We start from the raw sequence: 14,796 nt of genomic DNA on the forward strand, positions 1-14,796 counted from the left end.
AATTTTGATAATCCTATATAAAACCACTATTTATTACTATTTTTAGTGTTGATGACTCCGTGCAAAAATGATAAGTACCCTGGTGGCTGTAATTTCTAGCTTCGCCCCTGCGATAGATGATGGATCTGCATGGACTAACATAGCTCTCGTCCTCGATCGCTGGCTCGACATGGAGATAGGCATGGCGTCTCTGTCTTAGGAAAAGCTAGTAGAAGGGGGCGACCGAATGATCAAATGATTGGCTGCTTCTCTTGGGTGATCTACAGTATCATCGATGGACCTCGCCACGCACACAGCCAACGAATGCAAGCCGCAGCCCGCAGAGTGGAGGCGGCAGGCAGCTAGAGCCAGCCGTAGGACACGTACGCATGCGTGCTTTTCCATGGAAAGCTCCACCGATCAGCTAGCGAGCAAGCACCACACAGATGTGATCATCAGGCCGCCATTCGTCAAGAAAGCTAGGGCTCTTACTATGGGACAGCCGCGCTTGTCGGCCAAATTCACCTGTGTCTGTGTGTGATGACAATTGACAACACGTATGTATACATATAGTTGCTCGATCGCGCAAGCAATTCATACTACGGGCATCACTTTCGCGCATTTCGTCACTCGGTCCGTCATCAGCCTGTACGCACCCACACGCGTCCACCAGATGATTCTTGAGTCTTGCTTCACCATTGCAGTCGGTCACTACCACAGAAACACACATCCATGCATCCTCCGCATTTGTCTCGGTAGAGTTAGTTTCGGATATAAATTTTTTTGAACGCCAAACCCTTTTAATCCAGGTTAGTAAATAGACTTATGTTACAAGCTACAAGCCAAACATAAAATATTTGATGATAGACTTATGTTACTCTTATACTTAACTAATGATTGAATAAATAAATATTGTTAGTCAAAATTTGGGTAAAAAGTCAATGGTATAATATATATTTTGTGGGTAATTGTATAATATATTTAAAAACAGACGGATCCAAGCATTAGAGATTTCTTTTGGAGATTTCAAATTAATCCTTACAAAATGTCATTGTTGACACCAATAGTCGTTATGTAGGCCATCTGTGTCATTATGAAAAAAACTCATAGTAAACCCTCTAAATCTACATCTATACTGTCCATCTTTAAGAAGCAAGCATAGCTTTGAGTGGTTAACGGAGGTAGTTACCCACCATGCATCAAAATTTCTTTGTGAAGTTTAGGCTCAACCAAAAATCATTATAAAAAATGAAAATCAAATACAGCCTTGGATCTTAAAGTCAACCACGTTTGCCAACTCTTCCCTATTGGAACCATTCAAGCTGGCACAATTTCAATCTACTACAAAGAGGCATATGGTGGTCCTCTCTTGATTTTTTTTTCTCCGGGCGACAATACACAATAGTAGTACAAACAAGCATAAAACATCAAAGCTAAAACGAATTTAGAATTGAGGGGGCGCATGGTTTCCACGAGGTGGGCCCCACCCTATGGATCAACCTCATCAGGGAAACAAAGGATGCATGACCAGTCAAAAGCCACGAGGTCGCCGCGATGCATACGCCACACCGTCGCATATCATTGGTGGCAACGGCAGGTCGACACGTGGCACGGCAGACGCCCTCGTCCTCGTCGTCTTCATCTTTGTTTGCTTTCGTTATCCTCGTTCTTCCCCCCTTGCACACGGGTGCCTTGCGTGGAGCCACGCCGATAACCACGCGCCCAAGGGCAAATTAGTCATCTGCGAGCACTCGATCCATTATACTCTGAAGAAGAACGCATTAGTTTACGGTAATTGCAGTCCTTGATGCAGATTAATTAGGTGTGAAAAGAGAGCAGTCCCCGTAGCAGGCTGAGTCATCGAGGCTTGGCACATGCCAATGTGTCCATTGTGCCCTTGTACGTACGTCATCCTAATCCACAGTCCACCAACCGCACGCTCCCGCGAGCAAGAGGACAAGGGCATGGCGCCTATAAAACGGAGCCCCAGTCCCTCCATCTCAAAAATTTCAAGACTCATGCTTGCCTTCTAATAGGCAGGCACTACTCCTAGTTGGCTAGCTACTAGTAGTATCTCTCATCTCCTCCTCCCTTCTTGAGGCTCTGATCTATACGGTAGTCAACAGTATAAAACTGTCTTGTGTAGAGGTAGCTACAGAGAGCAATCCGGCAGCAGACCATTGTTTATCGCCATGCCGAGCGCGACTAGCAGACTGCCTAACCTTCCAGCCGGGTTCCGGTTCCACCCCACAGATGAGGAGCTCATCGTCCACTACCTCATGAACCAAGCTTCCTCCCTCCCATGCCCTGTCCCCATCATCGCCGAGGTCAACATCTACCAGTGCAACCCATGGGATCTTCCTGGTAATTAACTATACTATATCTGAAATTCTGACAGCAGTACACAATCTGTCGTCTCAAACGATTCTATCTTCTTCATCAACTTCAGTTTCTGAACCTATATTCCTTTTTGTTTTCTCAGCCAAAGCTTTATTTGGAGAGAACGAGTGGTACTTCTTCAGCCCGAGGGACCGCAAGTACCCCAACGGCGCTCGGCCAAACCGTGCCGCCGGATCCGGCTACTGGAAGGCCACCGGCACCGACAAGGCCATCCTGTTGACTCCGACGAGCGAGAACATCGGAGTCAAGAAGGCCCTTGTGTTCTACAGCGGCAAACCTCCCAAGGGTGTCAAGACAGACTGGATCATGCACGAGTACCGCCTCACAGGAGCTAACAAGACCACCAAGCGTAGAGGATCATCCATGAGGGTGAGATAAATTTCACAATATTCTTTTTCTCATTTACTTAATACACCTATGACGTTTGCTGATTTTTTTTTAATTTATTGTGGTTGATTTCAGCTGGATGACTGGGTCCTCTGCAGGATCCACAAGAAGAGCAACAACTTTCAGTTCTCTGATCAGGACCAGGAGGGCTCAACTGTGGAGGAAGAATCCCTCAACAACAACATGAATGGCACAATTGCAGCCTCGCCCAAGTCTGAAGCCAATGATGATCATGATCATCAGTTCCATCAGACGACGATGACCATGAGCAAGTCATACTCAATCACCGATCTCCTCAACTCCATCGACTACTCGGCGCTCTCGCAGCTCCTCGATGCCCCAGCTGAACCTGATGAGCCACCGCTAATCTACCCAACAACAACACAAACACACCACGCACCGCTTAACTATAACAACAACGTGAACAGAAACAGCCACTTCAACTTGCCACAAGTAGACGCATGTTCATCAGATTATGTTGCGCCTAATAATTGCAACGGTCTGAAGAGGAAGCGAGTGATGACCATGGATGGTGCTGAATCCTCCTTCGATGATGGCAGCAGTAACTCCAGCAGAAAACTGAAGCTGCCAAGTGATTCAAGGAGCGGCGGCCACAGCCATTTGGGCAGCACGACGAGCAGCTACTGCAACCAGCAGCTTGTGGACACAAGTGGCTTTCAGTACAGCAGCCTGCTGAGCTATCCGTTCCTCGAGATGCAGTAGCATCTGTGCACTACTATTGCAGCGAGATCTTGATGTGTGAATTCATACAGCTGAAACTTAATTTCACTGGGTCAAACAAACTGAGCTGAGGGGTACGGTGGTTCTTGCTTGTGGCCGGAACAATTCAAAATTTCTGGAGCATTTCGTTTCCATTTTCGTGTAAAACTTAAAAGGTTGTAAATTAGGGAGGTGTAGTACTGAAAGTCACGTGTGGATCAATGAAAGATGGCCAGGTTTCTTGTGCTACTTATTATATGTGTACTAGCTATTTGGCATGTGCTGTTGGTGTCCTTATCCATTCGGAGAGGCTTAGACGATGTACAGATGCATGAATCCGGACACTTGCTTGCTTGCTGTTCTATAGGAATGGAATATACCTTTTCTGCTTCCTGCTGATCCCATCCGTTGTAGCTACGATGGTCGATGGATCTCAGAGTAAAACACGCGTAGACCTTCTTACCTGTCGTTGTGCCGTTGATGCATGGCAGGTTATCTTGACGTGTAGCTTAGTCACACTGCTCCGATCCATACGCGTGGTGCCTTCAGTCATTCCGCATCACAGCATTGTTACTCATTTTCTCCGTCAGTAAAATAACCAAGGTCGATCCAACAAGAGACGAACACTTGAGGACAAATGGATCAATTCAATCCTTTTGTCGTAATTCAACGTTGAAAAAGAAGTTTTTTTCATAAGAAAAGAAGTACGTACATGTTTGGCCACGCACAAACACACGCATATCCATGAGCACGCGTGCATGCTGCGTTGGTGGACCAATACAATGGCAAAACGTCATCACCGGAGCTACTGCTAGTTTAATGGCGGCAGCACGGACACCGGAAAGACAACGACGGCGGCGGCGCACGTTGATCCGATACCCACTTGCATTGGTTGTTATTTATATATAAGCATGCACGGTTGGTGATGGTCCACATCATATGACATGCTCCATCAGCAGTTAGATATATAAGCCCTAGTGATCTGAGTTGATTAATCCTAATTCCTACCCCATTTGGTTGAGAAAGTCTCCTCATTGGAGACAGCCATTTGTTTATGCGCTTCTTAGCTTGTCTATACCCTAGCTCTTTCAAACCATCGTACGTACCCCATGACAAGAAGATAATGCAAGAAATGCCACAGCTAACTTTTGGAGCTGGCTTGTCTACCTCTAATTACACCCATGCTTTGAAGCAATCACGAAGACATTAAACTAGCTGTTTTTCAGCATGAAGTCACATGTTAAAGAGCCTATAACCATGTACGATTGGTGCTTTGATTCTGCTTTAATTTAATCCTAGTGCTTTGGAGAGGATGATGATAGTCTAGCTAGAAAGAGCTGATGACCGATGAGAGTAGTAGATAAGAGCTGATGATCCTAGTGCTTTGCCTTATCCATGAATCATGATGTATAGATGACATGCACGTACAGGCGGTTGATTCCTTTTCTAGAATGAGCTATCTAGCCACTAGCCATGCGTTAATAATTGGTTGATTGACCCCTCAAAAAAAAAAATTGGTTGCTTGTAGTAATCATGATGCTTGTTGGTGAATCACACGCATACAAAATGTTAGTTTGTAGAGTAACCCGGGCCAAAACCTCATATGGGCCATAAAGCCCAAGACGCGCAGTTCCAGGCCACAAATAGGCTGTTTGGGCCGAAATTTTGCTTTCCCTCCGAACTATCCGTGACTTTTTATGACCTGATCATCTGACCTGGTCTGGTCTGTAGATCAAATCTTCTTCATCCTTTTTTTTTCAGAAACCCCCTGCACCGAATCCTGTGGCCTTCTGGGTCGTGGAACAGAAATCACGATCAGGGCAGGCATTCTACGTAAAGATGCACATATATAGATGGGTTTTTTTTTTGAAGATTAACGCGCACATATAATACTTCAAGAGATCGATAAACCTGCATGGATAAGTTTAACATTAACATGATACTAACAGCTCACCATATATTGTTGGGTCATAGTCAGGTCAGGTGTCTATGGAAGAAGAATTCTTAGCAGGTTTATATTCTTTTTCTTCTTCTTAATTAGCAGTTTTATATTTTTTCCAGTATGTAGGCCTCTTTTACCAAAAACATGATCTTTCCCTCTCCCTAATTTGTCTATCTATACCACTAAAAAAAAATTGTCTGTCTATAGAGATGTCTCACCTTTTCTTTTGGCACGTACGTGAAGTCAGCAAATACTGTGCCAACTTTGGAGAAACCGTACGGGTGCACTTGTCATATCATCCGTTTGCCTAGCTGGATGGGTCAAGATCGGCTTTGAACTCCGGCGGCTGGCCGCCGAATCTAATGCCGCCACCGGCCGGCTGGCCAGCGAGCCAGATCATCTGATCAGCTGGAGCTGGATGGAGCATGCATGCACGTGCCCTAGAGGCTAGCACAGCATATAAATGGATCGGAGACGCTGTCAGCAGGTTCCAGAATCCCATGCTGGACGGCTGATAAGTAGTTGTTCGACCTGACCAATGCAATTTCGATTGTTCTGTTCCATCAGCATACGGTGGTGTGAACAGCTAGCCGTCATGCAATTCAGCTGGGATCTCTCTGACCATTCAATCACTCGTATATTTTCCAGCAGCTGCTGCCAACTAGCTAGCTTCATTTCGATGGGACAGGTTTTGTCCATGGAACCAAACACCCTCTCAGCTACAAATTATACAACAATGTCTACATGCACAGTGGTTGATCCAAAGCAGAAAAAAACAGAGAATCAACATGGGCTGTGTATACCAAAGAAAAGAGAGAGAAACTCACAAGGCGTATTGGCAAAAGAATGGATCCACCCATGCATGCGTGTCCATGTGAATGCGGGCTGATGGCGACGTGCTCAATTTGTCAAAAAGGATGGCAATTGCCAAGAAACCCAACCCCAGGAGCACAAACCTGCAATCAATTTAAAATCAACATCTTGTACCGGTACTTGATAAGAATATATGTGGAATGATCAAATTCTAAAATATATGTGTGGTTACATGACCTGGACATATAGTGCTCTGGTTTATGGTTTGTGCCCTGCCCTATAAGCTATAAAAATCCCCAAATCCCGAACTCAATCCAAAACCCTAGCCCTAACCATAAACCACCAACGGCAAGGTGAGGAGTTCAACAGATTTGTCATTACAAATCAGTTGAACTGATCAGTAAATACAGCTAGCATGCTGCAGTATAGTATGCGCGCTAAAGTTTATATAATTTTTCTTTTTTTCTTTTTTTAAAAAAGTCAAGTGGCTTACCTTAGAAGCCTCCCGACAGTTAGTAGTCTCCCTAGCTGTCACTCACACCGCTGTAAATAAAAAAAACAAAAAATTGAAAGCCAAAATAAATTACCATATATGCTTCTGTCGGCACCTCCTAATTGTGATTAGATGGCCACGATAGCATTTGCTGCGGCCACATAGGAAAGATAAATATCAATTAGACCTAGCTAACTGATTTACTCTTTTCATGCTGTCTTAATCAAAACCGAGTGAAGACTGAAGACTTCCTTACTAGGCAAGCCAAAGAGGAGGCTGGGCCGGGCTCTTCCAGAGGAAGATCAGGTCTCACCTCTCACCTCACACGCCACTATAAAACTTGGCTTCCTCCTCTCTTTATCCCCTTTCTATTGATTCCCCACCTTTCTTGTGTTCACAAGCTTCCCCAAGTTTAGCTTCTCTCTTCCTTTTTCCTCTGAGAGGATCCTGGTTTCTCTCCTGTTCGTTCCTAGCTAGCGAAGCTGCAGTTCACAGCTAGCGTCTTCAACAAGAGATCGATCATGGTGGAGCGTTGTACTGTCAAATCGGAGCAAGGAGGCGACCTGTTCCTGCCTCCCGGGTTCAGGTTCCATCCCACAGACGAGGAGGTCATCACAAGCTATCTCCTGCACAAGTTTCTGAACCCTAGCTTCGACCCGCGAGCCATCGGTGAGGTGGACCTCAACAAGTGCGAGCCATGGGATCTCCCAAGTAAGTCAATCGTGCACCTTTTCAGCTGATCCCCTTTTGTTCTTCAATTGCACCACCACATAATACATGTTTAAGCTTATTGGATGTTTTCCCCATGCATGTTGATCGGTAAATAACAACAGGCAAGGCGAAGATGGGGGAGAAGGAGTGGTACTTCTTCTGCCACAAGGACATGAAATACCCGACGGGCATGCGCACCAACCGCGCCACCAAGGAGGGCTACTGGAAGGCCACCGGCAAGGACAGGGAGATCTTCAAGCCAGCTGCTGCTGCTGCTGGAGGTGCAGGCCGTGAGCTGGTGGGGATGAAGAAGACGCTGGTGTTCTACATGGGTAGGGCTCCAAGGGGATCCAAGACCAACTGGGTGATGCACGAGTTCCGTCTCGAGGGGAAGTCCAGGAACAGCAACTCTAACCTACGCTTCAATCCCAAGGTACAATACTTGAAGATCATTACTTGCTTGTACATGTTAAAAAATATGCAACTTTGTATCAGTTTAACGTGTGAGTTAATTTATTTTTTTTAAAAAATGTTATGTTCAGGATGAATGGGTCGTGTGCAAGGTGCACCACAAGAACGGAGAAACCAGTATCAACAAGCCCGCGGAGGAGTACTCCGTCGCAACGCCCAACGTCAGCTCCGTCGTTTCGGATGGCACCGGCGAAGGAGATGAGTTTCTGGAGTCCATGATCAATCCCATGTGCTTCAACTCCGCCTCCAGCTTGCCAGGCACGACGACGACCATCAACGCCGCACCGCCGCACAACGCTGACTACTCAGTTTCCTCTACCGCCGCGGGTGCTACAACAACGACGACTACGAGTAGCTTCGTCGACCTTCCTAACTACGGCTTCAACGACGCAACAGCAAGCTACAACCTGCACCAAGTGGCCGTGGCCAATTCAGCAGCTTCAGCAAACAGCAGTAGCAGTTACAGCTCCTTGTGGAACATGCTGCTTCACGCAGACCATAATCAAGCAATAATGGGAAGCTACAACTTGCATCACCAGGCATTGGCGGCGAAAGCTCTAGGAGGAAACTTCGCTGGTGGTTTGCCGAGTTCGTCGTCGGTGACCGGAATTTTACAGCATAATTATTCTCAAGGTGTGCCGCAGCAGAAGCTAGGCAACAGCTACGGTGATAGTAGTACTGCTGCTATTGGACCAGCGGCTACTAAGAACTTGGGTGCTCCGCCAGCAATGCGCTACTAAATGGATACTAGTTGTTTAGTGATCGTTATATATGTATAGGAGTTTTGTGGCAGTTTAATTTAGTTGGTTGCTTAATTCATTAATTAGCTCGTAAACTGAGAGAGATCACGATGTTTGCTTTAATTTAGGTGATGTAAACAGGACAGTGCTTTAAGCTTGTTGGTGAGAATTTGTTCCTTGTTGGTGCTGATACTTTTAGTTTATCCATATATATGACACATAGTTTTCAGACTTGCTACGGTTTATTTTGATGTCGCTCCCAGATATATGCATGTATTTTTTTATACTGGACCAAAATATAGTGGAAGAACGCAAATTATTATCTTTTTTTGTTCAGCTAATGAACACTTTCTCGAAACCTGATACTAAATGGATTGGCCTTTTTCATAGTCCTTGAGGTACCTAAATAATGGTATAAAAATGCAGGTTATAATATTTTGGGGATACTAGCTAGCTTCTTGAGGGATTTCGTAGAATAAAGGCTCAAACTTCTGTTGTTATATTAGAACGGAAGAAAGCCAGATCAGTTTGTCGATCACTAACTAAAGATCTATGTGAAGCCTTGCTTGTAATCTTGGCGCACAAGTCAGGGTCGGAGCTAGTGGCCCTGATGTTGATGTACATGTACATGTACAGCTTGGTGCAAGCTAAGCATGTATGTCGTCAGGAAATCACGTGCAGGCAGGTCGGTTAAGTTGGACGGCGCGCGCATGCAGTCCACATGGTGATGTCACGCTCCATTATCGACCAGTGCTTGACGGCGCACATTCAGCTTGGAATTGCACTGAACTACTACTCTTCATGTGACCTTAATTAGGAGTTCAGCTGAACTAGATATGCTGCATCATAACCTCATCATTATTTGTTAGTCAATTATATTATTGCAACAATTCTTTTTGTTCTTGGTGGATGTGCTGTGCACACAGATGTGTTTCCACAGAAGCAATGCAAGTATGCAAATGTTGCCATGAGGAATCATGTGGAAGGCAGAACTTGCATCGCAACGCCTGAATAAAGATGATGGGACGGCTATCTACACATAAAGCAGTATATATGCTAACTCAAATTAATTAAGTTTTCAAACCCATGACATCCAGCCTGCGTATATGTACTACTGTATGGTTGGAAAGTGTGTCAGCTGAGAGGAAAAGATTAATGAGCTGGATCCCCTTTCTGCCAGCATTTTGGCATCTTTTGTGCAGCAAAAGGCGGCCCATGCTTACTTTGTCCCTGTATCCCGTCCATTCTCACGTGCTAGCAGAATGCCACGTAGCACTGCGTGCATGGTCCTGACTCCTTTTTAGCATCAGTCGTTCAATTTTTGGAAGAACTCCGCGTCGATCTGTCAATGACTAAATTCTGCGCTGCCATATGGTCTTTCTTACAAGTCTTGTTTTGCAGGCTACTCTTCCGATCCGCCAGATGGTTCCGTCCTCAGAACCTAACATGCACGCGCTTATCTGGCGCCCTGCGTATGGCCAAAATAAATGCCGCTCGTCGTCAGCACCGACAATTTTGCTTAAAACTGATGCAAGTTATGACGATGTTGGTCAAACAAAAGAGCAAGAAAAAGTAGCACAACAGTGGCGCAAGGAAAAAGCAAGCAAAAAATGGTAAAAAAAAGGGCAAGGAAAGACCTTTTCCATGCTTCATCCCAGTGCTCCATGTGCTACAGCTAAATGTAATGCTAAATCATTGGTTCCACGTATTTTATTGGCAATTGTAAATATTTCGTTTACACACTATTTTGCTAGATCATGAACATGATTACATATCTGTCCGAGTAAAAACGGATTAGCTAATCCCCCCACCCACCTTTTTTTTGTACCTATCATCCCTGAAAAAAAAAACTAGTATCTGATATTTCAATTTGCTACAGTACAGAAGACAGTTGTTCGGTTGCATTGACATCCAGTAGCGAGGAAAAAGAAACGAACATTTTATATACGCAGGCAGGGGGTGTCACAAATTTCCAGGTGCTTCAATGCTAAGCGAACACAGACAGAAAGCCCCACAACAATGACAGCATAAAGGACAAATTGACCCGCGAGAAAGACTCGGCTCGAACCTACTTTCAGAAGCAGATTATTATGGCGTCAAGTGATCACTTGCGCGCTAAGCTAGCCCTGACAGTAACCTTCACAGGAGAAAGCTACAAAAGTGGCTTTTATTTGTGTCCTAATCATCCAAATTGATCCACTGAAATGGTCTAGTAGTACCTGTTGATCCATTACCAAGTAACGAAATGTGGGGCTCACGCGCTATCCTGAACAGTAACTATAGCAAGAAAATAAGCAAACATCTTCATCAGGGACAAGGACCAAGGAGGTTAACAATCAGCCAGTGGCCCAGCGCATTTCACATGCACTGACAACGCATTGCTGTCTCAGACCATAGATGTTGACAGCAGAAACAGACACAATTCACAGCTTCAGTTGAGGCGCAAGACGATGTATACATACACGACACACGTTTAAGCACAGTAACTTCTGATCCAAATAAATAACAAGATTTCATTTTATTTGATGCACGGTAGCATCTTATTGGTTGCCTGAATTTCAGGTTATTCACAGAGAACACTGGAGGCAATGCTATGTTTGGTACAGTACAACACAAGCCTCACACATGTATTTGTTTGCCATATAGAGCTGAGCTAGATCTCGTAGAATATTACAGCAAAAATTGAGCACAATGTAAATAACAGTTGGCTCAGTAAAATACACAGGGCACTTCCAAAAAGGAAACTAACAATATCCACAAGTGCAGACCAACAAACATCGGTCACCCATACTCCTTGTGCCTCATCGAGCTCCCATATACTGCGTCAAAGTGAGATCAAGATTCCTGGGGAGCTTCAAACCTCGAGGGAGTGTCAATTCCCATCATGCACATGAGTCCTGATATCAAGATGATAAGAAGCACAATTCCCTGCACATAGTAGATCAGTGTGAGAAAATGATGAAAGGATACAAGCTATACTAATATACGAACAATCATTTTACAGGAGAGCATACATTTAAGAATAGAGTTAACCAGTAACAGAATACATGTGACTTACAACAAAAGTTCCTTCAAGAAGAGTTGATTTGACTAGGCACTCTCCATCACATTTGCCCCGTCCAGGTTTAGTAGTATTGGTCTTCTCTGCAAGATACCTGCCTAGTGGCAGGCTGGAAGGGTTCTCCAGTAAACCAGATGGTTCAGAAGCATAAAGAATGGTATATTTAGCTCCAGACTTCTTCAGCATGGCGACCAGCTCAGAAAGCAACTCTCCTGCAATGACATAGTACTAAATTAGCTTTCAGCTGTACAGTTAAAAGTAAAAGAGCAATGCTAGTAGTAATATCCTAACCTTCTGATTTCGCAGGGTCTAAATCCTCAAAACCACCACTGCAGAAGACAACCAGATCGGTCTGTCCACTTGGGTTGTTTCCCATCCGTGACGTCACTAAGTCCTGTAATGTACAGGTTGATTGCTATCAATGTACAGAACAAATATAGCATAGAAGAACCAAAAAAATATATAAAAACTTACACGAATAGAATCGATGCTGCGATGTTTCTTCAGATCTTGACCAGTTACAGTACATGTGTCTGTGTAGGTGACACGATTTCTTTCAAAAGCGCTGTTACAATTCTCAGCAAAGCCAGACAACAATGAATTCTCCAGTTTCTCATCATCTGACGTGGAAACATAGGGGAATGCCATGGAAAACTCTGAACTTGTGAATGAGAGCTGAAAGAAGCATAGCGATTATAAGCCATTACAAATTTGATGCTTGAGTTAAACAATAACCGAGAGAGAAAAACAATGAGTGCCTACGATTACCTTCAATGTATCTACCAAAGCTGGATCAACTTGCTTATCTTTAGATATGTCTGACGATTGTAGCTAAGAAAAAAAGAACAGGTCAATGGTCAGTGAAAACTGGAAGCAGTGGCTGTTTAGTAATAACTTCACCATATACATTGGATAATTTGCTAGCTTTACGGCTTCATGGAATTAAAAAAACTATTTATATTGACTTTCAATTTTTGAATTTATGTATAAGCAATGATTTAGCTAAAAAGATTATTTAATTCATATATATTTGCACAAGCAGATAATTTAAAAGTGATAAAAGAAAATAGATGAGTATCAAATAATTACCTTTGAGCCAAGAAAAACAATGGCAACATCAACATTCTTCTGAGCATCCTCCTTTGAACACTATAAACGGAATGAAGACATCAGGGACCTGATTAAACTTTGTTTCAACTCAATAGTTGACAAATTAAAAGAAGTCGTGTGAGAGCTTAAGTTTTACCAATGGGGATACTTACCATCAAGTTTGACCAGCCACCTTTCTCAAGAACAGACTTAGCTAAACCCTTTGGTGACACTGTCTGATAGTGGACTACTTCCTTAGCATCATCGGAACGGAACCTGGATGGTAAAGGTTGACAGAATGCCAGTAAATTCTAGAGTAGTGAACTGACATGTTCTTGCTAAAACTAATAATTTGAAGGTAAAAGAAATATTTGAGATGAGCTCGTAAGTTTGGCTCAAGTCAGCAACTAAAGGAACTGGCAAGACAACAAGGTTGAGGAAGGTATTACTGGATCTAATCAGCAAGCTACTGAACTCATGTCACTGAGTAAGACTGATTAGGAACATCATCAGAGTATATGAATAGTATTGCATGCACCATCAGCATCAGAAACCAGGTATGACAGATTGACATGTAACCTAGGTAGAAAACTTTCGGTGCTTAACATCTGTAAAATTCTCTGGTAAAAGAAATTCTGCATTGCTAAGAACTAGTCATTCTTGTTTAACTGAATTCATGGCTTCAAGTTCCATTGCCGTTTAGTGGCTAAAGGCGGTCCTATAAAAATTACGAGCCCAGAAGTAACCCTAGTTCATACTCCATGTACCAAAATTAGGGCATACAGTATTTTCACACCTGAGCGATGGTATCCCATAATGTGCAGTGTGCACTGTGCAACATCAAAATACAAAATTTCCCTTAACTTTCCATTTTTGAGGAGGGCCATTCATTTTTTGTTTTCCCTAGGCCTAAAATCTCATTCTTGATTTTTTCATTGATACATTGGACGAACATGCTTTTCTTTCCAATTTTTTTTTTAAAAAAATCATCTGATACAATGTGAGCATGCACAAATCAATCTGCACTAAACAGTTGTTTCCTCCCAATAAGATGATTCTACGGCATAGAAGCAGACAGGCAAAGTAAGGCCGTAAACACATGAGCTAATTAACCCATTGGTTAGAGCATCTTCTATTTGTTTAACCGGGCAATAACGAAACACTCAGCAAATAAAGAAACTATTCCTTGAAAAAGGAAAATGAAAGTACATGTGTGTCATGACAATGGTTTGCATACCTATGCACAATTGCTTTCTACTTTCTAAGTGAAGCATAGCAACCGGAATCCCCAACATTAACATCATATCTAGCACGAGATCTCAAGTTAGGGACGGAAAAGATAAGCTCAACCAGCTACCCACCCGTAGTTCTTGGGCGCCCAGAGGAACGCTGGCGCCACCACCAGCGCCGCCGAGGTCGCCTGCGCTGCGACGAGCAACACCGCCAGCACCGCCCACGCCGCCGCCATCTGATCGAATCGAATCCGGCCGATCGCCAAAATAGAGGCCAAAAAGTTGAGGAAAATTGACGAAACAAAAAATCGATACGAACTATTGAGCGCAGAGATCTCTGAAAAATCTTACCTTTCGGCGGAGCAGGGATCGCAGATTGGGAATTTGTGCTGCCTCGTTCGGTTGGGTTCCTCTCTTCTGGGTCGCCGTGGCCGCGATCTGAATCGGTATCGCTAATTCTGGAGGTGACGGGGGCCAGCAAGTCGTTAGTAGCTACCACGCTTACGGCAGGGACACTGACATGTGGGCCCAGATGCCAGATGATGTCTCCGTGCTCGCCGTACTTTTTGCATTTTGGTCTTGTTTAAAAAAAAATTCATTTAGACTTCCGAAGAACGTATTTCCGAATTTGGACCGGAGGTCAGCGCCGTGAGTCACGGTGCCGAGGTTAAACGCTTCGGCGCCGTGGTCCCGCCCCTAAGTTGACGGCAAGCTGACCCACTGACTTGGCGCTGACGTGGCCGAGAGCTCGGCGCCAC

General features: G+C 44.2%; 3 protein-coding genes across 3 annotated transcripts; 2 read left to right on the top strand and 1 right to left on the bottom strand.

The window, feature by feature from the left end:
* The first annotated feature begins 1,992 nt into the window (after positions 1-1,992).
* On the top strand, positions 1,993-3,739 carry LOC112903048 (NAC transcription factor 29-like). The gene is made up of 3 exons (XM_025972254.1): positions 1,993-2,343; positions 2,462-2,748; positions 2,842-3,739. Exons 1-3 carry the CDS (start codon positions 2,172-2,174, stop codon positions 3,487-3,489), a joined length of 1,107 nt encoding a protein of 368 aa, XP_025828039.1. The 5' UTR covers positions 1,993-2,171; the 3' UTR covers positions 3,490-3,739.
* A 3,347-nt stretch (positions 3,740-7,086) lies between these two features.
* Positions 7,087-8,901, top strand: LOC112901903 (NAC domain-containing protein 45-like). The gene is made up of 3 exons (XM_025970767.1): positions 7,087-7,445; positions 7,568-7,878; positions 7,988-8,901. Exons 1-3 carry the CDS (start codon positions 7,256-7,258, stop codon positions 8,654-8,656), a joined length of 1,170 nt encoding a protein of 389 aa, XP_025826552.1. The 5' UTR covers positions 7,087-7,255; the 3' UTR covers positions 8,657-8,901.
* A 2,254-nt stretch (positions 8,902-11,155) lies between these two features.
* LOC112903509 lies at positions 11,156-14,533 on the bottom strand. Its single transcript, XM_025972773.1, has 9 exons — positions 14,390-14,533; positions 14,168-14,274; positions 12,980-13,082; positions 12,807-12,866; positions 12,486-12,548; positions 12,192-12,392; positions 12,009-12,111; positions 11,715-11,929; positions 11,156-11,584 (listed from the first exon to the last, which is right to left on the bottom strand). Exons 2-9 carry the CDS (start codon positions 14,272-14,274, stop codon positions 11,492-11,494), a joined length of 945 nt encoding a protein of 314 aa, XP_025828558.1. The 5' UTR covers positions 14,390-14,533; the 3' UTR covers positions 11,156-11,491.
* Positions 14,534-14,796: the final 263 nt, after the last annotated feature.

This window comes from Panicum hallii, chromosome 8 (genome assembly GCF_002211085.1).
Source record: "Panicum hallii strain FIL2 chromosome 8, PHallii_v3.1, whole genome shotgun sequence".
Taxonomy (NCBI): Eukaryota; Viridiplantae; Streptophyta; class Magnoliopsida; order Poales; family Poaceae; genus Panicum; species Panicum hallii.

What these genes read in the sequence shown, in the direction of transcription:
- LOC112903048 (XM_025972254.1), top strand. Translation starts at nt 2,172, where the DNA reads ATGCCGAGCGCGACTAGCAGACTGCCTAACCTTCCAGCCGGGTTCCGG. An exon ending in CAACCCATGGGATCTTCCTG is followed by an intron (nt 2,344 to 2,461) that starts GTAATTAACTAT and finishes TTGTTTTCTCAG; the next exon opens with CCAAAGCTTTATTTGGAGAG. An exon ending in GTAGAGGATCATCCATGAGG is followed by an intron (nt 2,749 to 2,841) that starts GTGAGATAAATT and finishes GGTTGATTTCAG; the next exon opens with CTGGATGACTGGGTCCTCTG.
- LOC112903509 (XM_025972773.1), bottom strand. Translation starts at nt 14,274, where the DNA reads ATGGCGGCGGCGTGGGCGGTGCTGGCGGTGTTGCTCGTCGCAGCGCAG. An exon ending in TGGGCGCCCAAGAACTACGG is followed by an intron (nt 13,083 to 14,167) that starts GTGGGTAGCTGG and finishes TTTACCATCCAG; the next exon opens with GTTCCGTTCCGATGATGCTA. An exon ending in GTGGCTGGTCAAACTTGATG is followed by an intron (nt 12,867 to 12,979) that starts GTAAGTATCCCC and finishes TTCCGTTTATAG; the next exon opens with TGTTCAAAGGAGGATGCTCA.
- LOC112901903 (XM_025970767.1), top strand. Translation starts at nt 7,256, where the DNA reads ATGGTGGAGCGTTGTACTGTCAAATCGGAGCAAGGAGGCGACCTGTTC. An exon ending in CGAGCCATGGGATCTCCCAA is followed by an intron (nt 7,446 to 7,567) that starts GTAAGTCAATCG and finishes AAATAACAACAG; the next exon opens with GCAAGGCGAAGATGGGGGAG. An exon ending in ACCTACGCTTCAATCCCAAG is followed by an intron (nt 7,879 to 7,987) that starts GTACAATACTTG and finishes TGTTATGTTCAG; the next exon opens with GATGAATGGGTCGTGTGCAA.